This window comes from Mesoplodon bidens (genome assembly GCF_964165515.1).
Source record: "Mesoplodon bidens genome assembly, chromosome: X".
Lineage (NCBI taxonomy): Eukaryota > Metazoa > Chordata > Mammalia > Artiodactyla > Ziphiidae > Mesoplodon > Mesoplodon bidens.
Window position 1 is genome coordinate 79,446,855 of NC_138163.1, and position 13,536 is coordinate 79,460,390.

At 38.1% G+C, this 13,536-nt stretch overlaps 1 protein-coding gene across 1 annotated transcript; it reads left to right on the forward strand.

The window, feature by feature from the left end:
• Positions 1-1,478: 1,478 nt before the first annotated feature.
• Positions 1,479-3,575, forward strand: NAP1L2 (nucleosome assembly protein 1 like 2). The gene has a single exon (XM_081222311.1). The coding sequence runs from the start codon at positions 1,762-1,764 to the stop codon at positions 3,148-3,150; it is 1,389 nt and encodes a 462-aa protein (XP_081078437.1). The 5' UTR covers positions 1,479-1,761; the 3' UTR covers positions 3,151-3,575.
• Positions 3,576-13,536: the final 9,961 nt, after the last annotated feature.

Sequence of the window (13,536 nt, forward strand, 5' to 3'; positions counted from 1 at the left end):
ACCTACATACTGAAAGAATCTGTAAAGAAATACAACAATATGTAAACAGTGTTTATCTCTGTGATAGAAGCACGATAGAAATTAGTGTTCAAATCTGGAAAAGACAGTTAAAAATGTTTAATTGTTCAATTAATAAACAATCAGCATTGGAAATACGGACAAAGTAAACATCACCAATGATTCCTACCCGGAGGAAATTTTTAAATGACTGCATAGTATTCCATCCTATGAACACTCTAACATATATCTAACCATGTCTTTAATGCTGAGATTTAGATTATTTTTGATAACATTTGTCAAGCAAATGCTAAGATTTAATATATATATATATATATATATTAATTTACATTTGAGCATTTCTTTAAAAAATTCCCAATGGCTTTAAACCCAGCATCAAGAAAGAGGAAGAGGCAAGTCAGTATTAGGACTGGGTTACTGACTATAAGCCAGACAACTAGTTTATAGTCTTGTGTGTTCACTTGCCATATAGTGGGATACAGCATTTTGGCTCTTCATCACAGGCCCTCTTTAACCCAACCTCCATCTAACCATCTAAACTCCTCCTTCCTGTCCCCACTGCCTACCCCAGGAAACGTTAAGGATTATTTTCCAATCTCAAATTATTGCTCACTTATCATACAGCTTGTGGAAAGTACAGAAAACCAGAATATAGAATATTTAAATCACTGGCAGTTACATGACCCTGAGACCAGCATTTGCTAATTTTTTTAGTGTTTTCCCTTCTAACCTCTTTTTATAAGTCCCCCCCCCCACCTCTCTCCTTCCCAGAGCCCAGGGATAAAATCAAAGGGACAGATTTAGGATGGGTGAATGGCTTGTCTAACATTTTAGTTACTACGTTCTCTTAACTCTTTATTTTGTGTGTGTGTGTGTGTGGTATGCGGGCCTCTCTCTGTTGTGGCCTCTCCCGTTGCGGAGCACAGGCTCCGGACGCGCAGGCTCAGCGGCCATGGTTCACGGGCCCAGCTGCTCCGCGGCATGTGGGATCCTCCTGGACCGGGGCACGAACCCGCGTCCCCTGCATCGGCAGGCGGACTCTCAACCACTGCGCCACCAGGGAAGCCCTCTTAACTCTTTTAAAATTATAAAAATATAATACCAGTTGAAAACTGATAGGATAAACTAATAAAACCTGGTTTCTAGAAAACTTGGGTGGTGGTGTGGGACGAGTGGGAGGTGGATGAATCAGCCATATTAAAGAACCTGGGAAAGTGAGCAGAGTTAGAAACGTGATAAATCTATTAGCTTATTGGCTCATAGTTTGTCAATCACGTCAGCCCAGCAAATGAAATTAGAGTAGGTTTCGTGGGGGAGGGAGTGTGTGACGCAGCAAGCTATTTGCAACAAGAAAATCTAGCCGAGAGATAGCTGCGTAATCATATTGCGGCACCGTTTTTACTTGCAGCAGCTGCTGCTTGCGGAGGACATTAGCCCACTGCGGCTCTCTGCAGTCTCTGGCCCGCTCCTGCAGGACCGGTCACTGCGGCCATTGCTACTCTCTGCACCCCAGCCCGGCCACCGCTGCCTCTGTCCGGTTCTCACAGCCTCAGCACCGTCTTCATCCTGGCAGCAGCCTCGAGAGTCGCTCCCGGCTCCCGTATCGCAGTCCGCCCACTACCGCACGTTCCACCTCTGCCCCAGCCACCGCCGCTTCTGATATTCCGGTGAGTCTTCCCTTGCGGAGGTCAGGTCTCCTGATCTTGGCGGTAGCCACCTTAGGCGTGTGAGGTCCTTTGAAAAATGGCCGAGTCAGCCGACCACAAGGAACTGTTAGAATCCAGTCAAGAAGAGGCTGGTGATAAGGTAATGATGGAGGGGCCCAGGGAACAGCCGGAGCGCGGTGAAGATGCCGCAGCTGTGCCTGGAGAGGATGGGGAGCGCGGTGAAGAAGCCGCCGCGGGGACTGGGGAAGAAGGGGAAAAAGGTGAAGAGGCTGCTGCTGGGTCCGGGGATGGCGGGGAAAAAGGTGAAGATGCTGATGAGGACTCAGACCCAGACCGTCCAAAAGGACTTATCGGTTATCTTTTAGATACAGACTTTGTTGAAAGTTTACCTGTGAAAGTTAAATACCGTGTGTTAGCCCTCAAAAAGCTTCAAACTAGAGTGGCCAATCTAGAATCCAAATTCCTAAGGGAATTTCATGGTATTGAAAGAAAGTTTGCTGAAATGTATCAACCTTTATTGGAAAAAAGACGTCAGATAATCAATGCAATCTATGAACCTACAAAAGAGGAATGTGAATATAAATCAGACTCTGAGGACTATGATGATGAGATGTATGATGAGGAAGAGATGTGTGGTATTGAGGAGGGTCTGCTACATGACTACATAGATGAGGATGACGGTTGTGAAGAAGATTATTATGATTATGCTATTGAAGAGGAGGATGATGATGATGACGACGACAATGATGACGACGACACCAAGGCAGCTGGAGATGAGAATAAAGAAGAGGATCCTAAAGGAATTCCTGATTTTTGGCTGACTGTCTTAAAAAACGTTGACATACTCACTCCTTTGATTAAGAAATATGATGAGCCTATTCTGAAGCTCCTGACAGATATTAAAGTGAAGCTTTCAGATCCTGGTGAACCTCTCAGTTTCACGCTAGAATTTCACTTCAAACCAAATGAATATTTCAAAAATGAGCTGTTGACAAAGACCTATGTGCTGAAGTCAAGGCTAGCATATTATGATCCCCATCCCTATAGGGGAACTGCGATTGAGTATTGCATAGGCTGTAAAATAGATTGGAATGAAGGAAAGAATGTCACTTTGAAAACAGTCAAGAAAAAGCAGAAACACCGGATCTGGGGAACAATCCGATCTGTGACTGAAGATTTCCCCAAGGATTCATTCTTCAATTTCTTTACTCAAGGAATCAACTCAAAGGGAAAGGATGGAAATGATGATTTTCTACTGGGTCACAATTTACGTACTTACATAATCCCAAGATCAGTATTATTTTTCTCAGGTGATGCACTTGAATCTCAACAGGAGGGGGTAGTTAGGGAAGTTAATGATGAAATTTATGACAAAATTATTTACGATAATTGGATGGCTGCAATTGAGGAAGTTAAAGCCTGTTGCAAAAATCTTGAAGCAATAGTAGAAGACATTGATCGCTAAAGCAGAGTGTATAGCCCTAAAATTAATTGCCCTAGATCTAGTTACTTAAGTTATAAGAAGTTAATTACATTCTTGTGTTCTTAATTTTTCTTGTAGTGTCAGTTAAAATGTATGTCTCAGAAATATAAGAGAAGTTCAAATACTAACTCATTTGACCTTGCATTTTAGTAGTAGAATACCTTCAAGAAAGTATTTACTGTGGTAAATGATTTAAGACATATTAATATAATGTGTAGTTTAATCCTTCTGAAGTCCTTTTGTCATGTAGGTATTAATCTGTAGCTGTGAATATTATCAGAAATGCTAAATGAGATCAATATTTATCCCAAAAGAAAATCTTGGGGAATCAACCCAAGGTTCTTTTCCTGTTGTTTGTTTCTTGCATTTGTGTTTTCTTAGGACTTTAGCTAGTGGGTTTAATTTTATTGTGCCTGCTTCAATTTGCAATAAAATGCAATAGAATTTAAAACTTGAATGCTTAAGAAAAAGCCTGTATATGGTTAAGAATTTCAGGCAAAACCACATTTGTTGTTAATAACAGCTTAGCTTGTTCATAAGCTCTTGTATTTTATGTGACCATGATAAATAATGAAACTTAGTCATATTGAGGTTATCAGTGAAGTGTTAATCACAGTATTCTCCAAAGATTGCCACATATCTCTCTGTGTAATTGTGTAAACTGCAATTACAGTGTATAATTTCTCTTTTCCTATAGTACTTAATCATTCATTGAAAGTGATCACTTTATCATTCTGAAAAGATGTTTCATGTTCCTTCACCACAAAATAAAATCAATAAAAATTTCAGTGTTTCATGTTATAAAAGTGATCTTTTTTATTATAAAAGTAATATGTTTATTGGAGTACCGAAAACCATATACCCATTCTCCAAAGATAAGCATTGCTTATGTTTTGATTTATTTTCTACTCTTCTTTTTCTGTGTGTTTATATATGCCTGCAAATTTACTAAAACTCTGCTTAGACGGGAAAAGAAAGTATATCTTTTTTTATTGCTTATAACTGATCTAGTTTTAATCATGAGTCCACCTCCACCTCCCAGGGCTGCAGGAAAACAAAAATCTCAATTTTAATCAATCCAGTAAATTCATTGCCATTTAATAATTAAAACACTCCAAGAATAACAGGCTTATGTGTGTTAGTCTATATTTCAGATTTACCTACTCTTCCACAACGTCATCTGGATTTATAGGGACTTATATTGCTTTATGACATTGGTTGGGGGTTCACTAACTGGGGACACTGGGATGTGGTTGGTCAGAGAGCTGACTTTGTCCCAGAGCTGATTTTGCCTTCCTCAAGTGTGGAAACCCAGAAATTTAGCTGCCCCCTTTGGCAAACTCTGTGAAGGTCACATCTATCCCTCTGGGATAACAGCAAACTTATTTTTTTTATTTTATTTTTTTGCGGTACACGGGCCTCTCACTGTTGTGGCCTCTCCCGTTATGGAGCACAGGCTCCGGACGCGCAGGCTCAGCAGCCATGGCTCACAGGCCCAGCTGCTCCGCGGCATGTGGGATCTTCCCGGACTGGGGCACGAACCCGTGTCCCCTGCATCGGCAGGCGGACTCTCAACCACTGCGCCACCAGGGAAGCCCAACAGCAAACTTCTTAATCTCTTCCATGCCATTTGAGAGCTGAGAGTGGCTAGGAAGTGCTAACTCTATCTCGTTATTGCTGCCTATCCACTCTTCCATCCCAGGTGGTTGTGATGTGATCCCACAGAATTATAAAATGAAAGTGGAACAAAAGCTCCTCTGCTCGTGACTTATTCTTCCACTATTGAACATACCTCTTCCTTTGGATTTTGGCTCAAAGAGGTAAGTTTATAACATTGCCTGCATTTCTTACCACTGTCTCATCTCTACAGTCAACTGGGGAGGAAGGTATGGGCTTTTTTCTCTCCTTTTCCTGTCTGGACAAGACCTTCCTCTAATATCGTATCTTTCTCCCAGGGTTAGGGGTAGATGCTCACTTGCTTTTCTCTGGGGTTGCAGTAGTTGACAGGATATTGGGAAACAGACAACCATTATAGGGGAACCTAAATCAGGAAACATTTACAGTGTATACTTGATAAATGTAGAGTTTTTCACACTTTTCACCACCGTTAATCTTGACCTCTATTAAATTCCTGACTCCCTCTAAACCCCTCCCACACACAAAAATTGGGCCCCTTTTAATAGTGGTTGCTGTTACTATGCATTAAAAAGTCAGGAACATGGGTGTATCTTTCTTGCTATTTCAGGGAGGAATATCAGACATTTTGAAGTCCCTCCTGTCCCTTTCTCTTGCCTTCATGAAATAGAGCAGTAAAGCTGCTTCTGGGCTTTCTGTAAGGGCAGGCCAGTCCCATTTGCTGTATCTTTTATGTCAGTGGCCTCCAGCCAAAGACAACCAGGGACATACCAGTAGTTGAACAAGTTGGGTTTATTCATCATTGCTGTGACAGAGAACCGTTGTATATTATCAGTAAGTGGGTGTTAGAAAACATGCTTCAGGATTTGGGCTGTGGTTGCATGATTTGGTTTATGGTCTAAGGAAGTGGGGGTATTGGTAGCTCAATAAATCTTATCTATAGGGGGGAGAAAATAGAACAAAGATAAGGCAGTACTTGATAAAGAGGTTTAGCTACTCATTTTAGCTAGAATGGCAGGGGTGTTTGGTATTTTGTGGATGTCAAAGTGACCTTGTTTTCCTCTGTGCTTAGATAAAATTAAGAGACCTTGCTTTGTCTCATTTTATTGTGGTCCCAGAGTAACCTTTTCTGAGGTTGGTATTCTATGAGTTGGTTTATCTACACTAGAATAACATGGCCCAGTTGTGAGTACCAGGTCAGCTTCCTGATGTCAGGGACTGCTTTTTATATTTCTCTTTCACCTCTTCTCCGGAATGTAATTTGATACTATAATCGCTCCCATAGCTTGTGGTGGGATGGAGGTTCATTTGATTTGGGTTTAGACTAGTGTAGAGGTCCTTTAGGCCTTGAGGATAGGCCACCAGCTTTTGCCTACGTGCCAGAGAGACCTGTATTAGGGTTTAGGGCTCAAGTGTGACTAAAAATAGAATTTTATCTTAATTCTTTTTGTAACTATTCTTAAAAAGTATGTCATTAATATGGTCCTAGAGGGATTGTTGAGCTGACTGTTGGGCATTGTTAGAATTTTGGTATTCCGAGGGAAAATACTGAAATACATAAATACAACAAAATTTCATTTTGGGGTACATAATAATTTATAGTGTAAGTTATAGTATTTAGTATTATATATCATATGGCAGAGTGGTTAGTCTTTGAAGCCAGGCTGCTTGTATTCAAATTAGTTGGGTGACCTTGTGCAAGTTACTTTATGTGTTTCAGTTTTCATACCTGTAAAAATATGGTAATAATTGTACAATTACCTCATAGATTATTATGAAGATTTAACTGGTTTATGTAAAGTTCTTGAAATATACATGGCACATAATAAGTGCTATATAGTGTGTCTATCTTTATTATTTTTATTATCAAGTTTATATCTAAAACACTCAAAACTGTCTGGTATGCAGTAAGTGTACAGTAAATTATTATTAAATTATTAATAATTGTCCCCCTAATTTGTTTCTAATTTACAAAAAGTGAAATCATATACTTCACATTTTAATAACAGAATCTCCAAGACTTCTGCAAGTATTAAGGAGGGCTAAGTGGCAAGTTTACCAGCAATACTTACGTTAGTGGCAAGCCTGGTTAATGAAGAAGAAAATAAAGTGACTCTGACTCTGGTGTTCCTCACTGCTGAGTGCATTCATTAGCCTTGTAGCTGTGTACACCAGGCTCAACACTCATCAGAGGCCATTTTGTTCACTGGCCAATAAGTGCATCATTAAATTAAAATATTTGGAAAACGGAAATAAATACAGAAAATGAAAATCACATGAAATTATATATCATTCATAAGTATATAACAGATTTGATTTTTCAGTTACCACACAGCTATGTGCAGCATGTAGCTAACTATTTGAAAGCAGATAATCTTTTACAAAGGAATATAAATTACAACTTTATATGGAACACTTTAACATGTGTGAATGTGTCTTCACTCCCAGCCTCCTTCAAAGCTGCATATGGCATCTGACCCCTGTGTGCCTCGGCCAGAACTGCCTTCCTTCTTACAGGCCACAGGTACTCTTACACATAGAATATGGTTTCATAAAGCACCGGAACCTGAACACTATTCATCCACTCCTTTTGACCAGTGTGTTTAAACAAAGACCAAAGAGGAGACTTACACTAGGGGCCTCCATGATGATTCAACTCTATCTCTCCTTCCACCCTGCCATCCATGTATGCTCGTACATGCCCTAGGAAAGAAGTTTTATCAGGGCTGGGGTCCTTTATGACCCCTAGTTGTAATTCACTGCCTCTGTAAAATAGAGAATTTGTGTATTGATTTAAACCTCATACAAAAGGTTCTGCATTCCAATGGAGTGTATCACTGGGCCATGAGAAAAAAGCTTTCCCAGTAGTCTTATTTGCTAAGATTGGTGCTGAAATAAAAATTTCACAAGGCAACTTCATGAAAATGTTAAAAAATGAGTATTTTTATTAAATTTTCTATTTCACACTTAACATGCTCTCAGATTCTCTTTCACACACACACACACACACACACACACACACACACACACACACTGGATGACCCAGGATGAGAGGAAGCTCATGGTCAGAGATTGACAGCAGGTGGAACCAATATGGAGTGCTTTATCATTTGTTACTTCTCCATCAGCTATCAAGGTGAAAGGAGGTAATAAAAATTGATATTGTGTGCATGCTCACATCTGTGCGTAAATATACATGTTTTAATGCAAAATATGCTAGTAACAAGTGGAAATGATACTTAGACAATAATCTTTGTTGTCCAAAATATCATGTAGTTTGTTAGGAATCATATGGATTAGGAAAGAGCGGGTGGTTTGCGATGAGTTTTCCTCACTATGATGAGGTATGTTTCTCTTTACCTTAGAGGAATTGAAAAGGTGCTTTTACTTGCTGAAACCCATATTATGCAATTTCAGACATTTACATTTCTTGGTCAAGTATTAAACTTACATACTCTTACTGTATGGTGTTTGCAGAACACTCCAGCATTAAAGTCCTCAGTAGTGTTTGGGTAAGAGTGGTTATCTCAGTTTTTCAGATGAGAAATCTGAGATCTGATCTCATCGCTTGCGCTCTTTTCATCGCATCATGCTGCCTTCAGTGAAACTGAATGATGCTGCTAGTTTACTTATGTTAAAATGTCTCTACCCATATTAAAGCTGCTTGGTGCTAGTACTGGAATAGATATTAACCTAAGTTCCTTTGTCAGGTTTGTTACTTGATTGACTTAGAGTATATGGTAACAGCTAGGCTGAAGGTTTTTAAGAAAACTTCCTAATGCAGCTTAACAATGTAAAATTATTACAGGAATTAAATCTCATTTCCTCTTAAATATTCTATAATTTACACTTTGGTAATGTGACCTACTTCTCACTTAGTCATAGATTTAATTTAAATTTATTGCTTTTTTGAAAACTCATTTTTTTAAAAAATCTGGGTTCTTGTCCCTGTTGTGAAACTTGTGTGTTATGTGACCTGGGTCAAACTAATAAATTCCACTTGTCAGCAGTTTCCTTATCTGTACAATGGAGATAATTAGTAGTGTCTAGGTCATAAGACTGTTTTGATAACTCATTGCGATAAAGACTGTCAAGTACTCAGCACAATGTCTGGCACATAACAAGCCCTAAAACATTAGGTGATTATTATTATAATTATCATCATCACTTCTTAGGATTCTTAGGATCACATTATAATATAATCGGCTTTGTACATAATAGGGACTTAAATTATAGCTACTCTTTTATAGCTTTATATCCCTGAGGTAATCACAAACAGAAGAGGATTTGAGGTGATTAAATGCCTTTTTTTCTCTTTTTATTTGAAATAATTATAGACTCACAAGCAGGTGCAAAAATAGAACATAAAATCATGTGAACCCTGTAAGCTTATGCTTTTTGTCAGATTTGGGGGTTTTTCAGCTTTTATTTACTTGAATATTTTTTCAGCACCACGCTCCTGCTCCTTTCTTTCTGGGACCCAGATGACGTACATGTTAGATCTTTTATTATTGTCACAGGTGTTGTGGTTTTGCTCATTTTTTCCAGTGTATTTTCTTTTTGTTCAGATTGGGTAAATTCTATTTGTCTGTGTTCGAGTTCACTGATTCTTTCCTGCCATTTGCGTTCTGCAGTTGAAACCAGCCAGTGAGTTTTTAATTTTGGTTGTTTTATTTTTTCAATGTTATTATTTCTATTTGATTCATTGTTATAACTTCTATTTCTTTGCTGAGATTTTCTATTATTCGTTTCAGTAGTGTTCATAACTGCTTCTTGAAGCATTTAATTATGGCTGCTTTATTAAAATCCTTATCAGATAATTCCAACATCTGAGTGATGTTGGTGTTGGCATCTGTTGATTGGTTTTGCTCATTCGGGTTGTGATCTTCTGGTTCTTGATATGTTGAGTGATTTTTTATTATATCTTGGACATTGTTAGTATTATAAGACACTGGGTCCTATTTAAATCTTATGTTTTATCAGGCTGTCACCCTGGTTAGGTTTAATGTGCAAGTGTTTTTGTTTTTGATTACCTTGACAGTGTTGAGGAGAATCAGTCAGGTACTTTGTAGAATGCTCCTCAATTCAGATTTGTTTGATGTTTCTCTCATGCTTAGACTAGGTTTATGGATTTTGGGGAGGAAGACTAAAGAGGTGAAGTGCCTTTCTCATCACATCGTATTGATGAAAAGTGCCATCAAAATGATATAACTGATGATGTTAACCTTGATCACCTGACTAAGATAGTGTTTGTTAGGTTTCTCCACTGTGAAGTTACACTCCCTCTCCCCCTCCACTTTCCATACTGTTACTCTTTGGATGCAAGTTAATAAACATAGTCTACACCTAAGTGTTGGGGATTTATGCTACATCAGGAGTATCTACATAAACTATTTAAAATTCTTCTTTGCAAGAGAATATCTCTTCTTCCATTTATGTATATATGTATGTATGTATGTTTTCATAGACATGTATTTTATGACTTGGGTTATAATCTAATAGTACATTATTTCCTTTGTTACACAGATTGTTCCAGCTTTGGCCATTCATAGCTCTTTGAGTTGGTTCCTATGTCTGTAGGCATACCTGCATCTTTGTATGTGCCTGGCATTACAAGATGCTACAGACTAATTTTGTATATTCCTATTTCAGTCCTAGAATCAGCCATTTCTCCAAGGATACCTTATTCCTTTTTTTGGAGAATGGTGTCAGAAATCAAGTTCTGAGCACTTGGTGGGTTCAGTGCTACTGGGATGTCGTTGCTTCTACACCTTTTCGTAAACAGAGCTAGGAAATTTATGTATATATGCTAACCTTTGTATACACACATCTCTATAATTATTTCTATTGCTATCCATCAGTATCTATGTTAAACTAAACATGCTTTCATATTGATTTCTCTGACCCTAATCTGTTACCACATGGATCATTCTAGACCCATCCCCTTGCTTCTCTGTAACCTCTCACTCCAACAGTGAAAAATCTGATTCTCACCATCCACTATCTATTTACTTATTTGCTTAATCCCATTATAAATGTTTCAGAATTGTTAACCCATATCCCCAAGAGAAACAACTTAACCAATTACAGTATATTGCTTATGTACAGTCTCAGAAATAATATTTCAATAAAAACTATTCATGTAATTTGAGCAATCTGTGTGCAATCCAAAGTTATGTCATGGGATTTCCAGAACTTGAGTGTATATTTGTAAAACTGGTACTTCTATCTTTTCCAAATCACAAACCATTTATATATTTTACCTTTAGATAGTTTATTCATTCATTCAGACTTAGGATGTGTCTACTGTGTTCTTATATAGAAAGAGGAATGAAATTGTATTTCTGTCATTAGGAACTCATAGATAAAGGAATTAAGGGGACTGGCCTATGGAGGGCAAATCCCAAGAATCTCATAGGTACTGGGAAATCTAAAATGTGAAAAACGAAATACCGGGAGTAGAATCTGATAGTCATTGAGAGTACTACTGTCATTGGTTTTTTTTGGGGGGGGAATAAGATTGTCCTTGGGGCATCTAAATTGTAGGAGATTTTTAAAGAATTTATAACCTATTTTTTGTATTAATAGACTATTTTTAGAACAGTTTAAGATATACATTAAAATTGAGCAGATAGTATAGGAAGTTCCTATATTACCCCCCCTTACATACACAGTTTCCTCCATTTTTTTATATTGATAAAATATACATAATGTAAAATTTATAATTTTAACCACTTTAAGTGTGCAGTTCAGTGATATTAAGTACATTCACATTATTGTGAGACAATCACAACCATTCATTCCAGAGCCTTTTATCTTCCCAAGCTGAAACTCTGTATTCATTATACAATAACTCCCCATTCCTCCAGCCCCCAGCCTCTGGAAGCTACCATTTTACTATCTGTATCCATGAATTTGACTACTCCAAGTAACTCGTATGAGTGGAATCATACAATATTTGTCCTTTTGTGTCTGAATCATTTCACTTAGCACAGTGTCTTCAAGAATCATCCATATTGTAGCATATATTAGAGTTTCCTTCTTTTTAAAGGCTGAATAATATTAGATTGTACATGTAAAATACATTTTGTTTATCTATTCAACCATCGATAGACATTTGTTTTTTCCCCCCACCATTTGGCTATTGTGAGTAATGCTGCTATGAACATGGGTGTACAAATACGTTTGAGACCCTGTTTTGGGGTATATATCCAGAAGTGGAATTGCTGGATTATATGATAATTCAATGTTTAATTTTTTGAGGAACTGCCATACTGTTTTCCACTATGGCTGTGCCATTTTACAAGGGTTCAAATTGCTCCACATCTTTGCCAATACATACTATTTTCTGTGGTTTTCTTCAATAACAGACGTCATATTGGATGTAAAGGGATATTTCATTGTGGTTTTGATGTGAATTTCCCCAATGATTAGTGATGTTGAGCATCTTTTCTTGTGCTTCATGGCCTTTTGTATATCTTCTTTGGAGAAATGTCTATTCAAGTCCTTTATCCATTTTTGAATTGGCTTTTTTTGGTTGTTGTTGAATCATAAAAATTCTTTGTATATTCTGTATATTAATGCCTTATCAGATATATTATTTGCAAATATTTTCTCCCATCCTAGGGTTGCCTTTTAGCTCTGTTGATAGTATTCTTGATGCAAAAAAACTTTTTGATTTTGATGAAATCCAATTTATATTTTCTTTTGTTGCCTGTGCTTTTGGTGTCATATCCAAAAAAATCATTACCAATGCCAATGTCATGGTGCTTTGCCCCTATGTTTTCTTCTAAGAGTTTTATGGTTGCAGCTCTTACATTTAGGTATTTGATCCATTTTATGTTAATTTTTGTATATGGTGGAAGGTAAGGGTCCAAATTCATTCTTTTGCATGTGGATATCCAATTTTTACAGCACCATTTGAGAAGACTCTCCTTTCCCGCATTGAATTATTTTAGCAACCTTGTCAAAAATCATTTGACCATATATGCGAGGGTGTATTTCTGGAGAGTCTATTCTATTCCATTGGTCCATTCTATTCTTATAGTAGATCTGTCTTTATGCCATTTTCACACTGTTTTGATTAGTGTAGACTTGTAGTAAGTTTTTTTTTTTACATCTTTATTGGAGTATAATTGCTTTACAATGGTGTGTTAGTTTCTGCTTTATAACAAAGTGAATCAGCTATACATATACATATATCACCATATCTCTTCCCTCTTGCGTCTCCCTCCCACCCTCCCTTTACCACCCCTGTAGGTGGTCACAAAGCACCTAGCTGATCTACCTGTGCTACGTGGCTGCTTCCCACTAGCTATCTATTTTACATTTGGTAGTATATTATAAGTCCATGCCACTCTCTCACATCATCCCAGCTTACCCTTCCCCCTCCTGGTGTCCTCAAGTCCATTCTCTGTATCTGCGTCTTTATTCCTTTCCTGTCTTGCCCCGGGTTTTTCAAAACCTTTTTTTTTTTCTTTTAAGGGCAATTATTTCCTTCTGCCTCATTTATTTATTTTTTATTTTTGCTGTATTGGGTCTTCATTTCTGTGTGAGGGCTTTCTCTAGTTGTGGCAAGTGGGGGCCACTCTTCATCACGGTGCATGGGCCTCTCACTATCGTGGCCTCTCTTGTTGCGGAGCACAGGCTCCAGACGTGCAGGCTCAGTACTTGTGGCTCACGGGCTTAGTTGCTCCATGGCATGTGGGATCCTCCCAGACCAGGGCTCGAACC

Bases quoted from the DNA above. Each gene is read 5' to 3' on its own strand.
- NAP1L2 (XM_081222311.1), top strand. From the start codon at position 1,762: ATGGCCGAGTCAGCCGACCACAAGGAACTGTTAGAATCCAGTCAAGAA.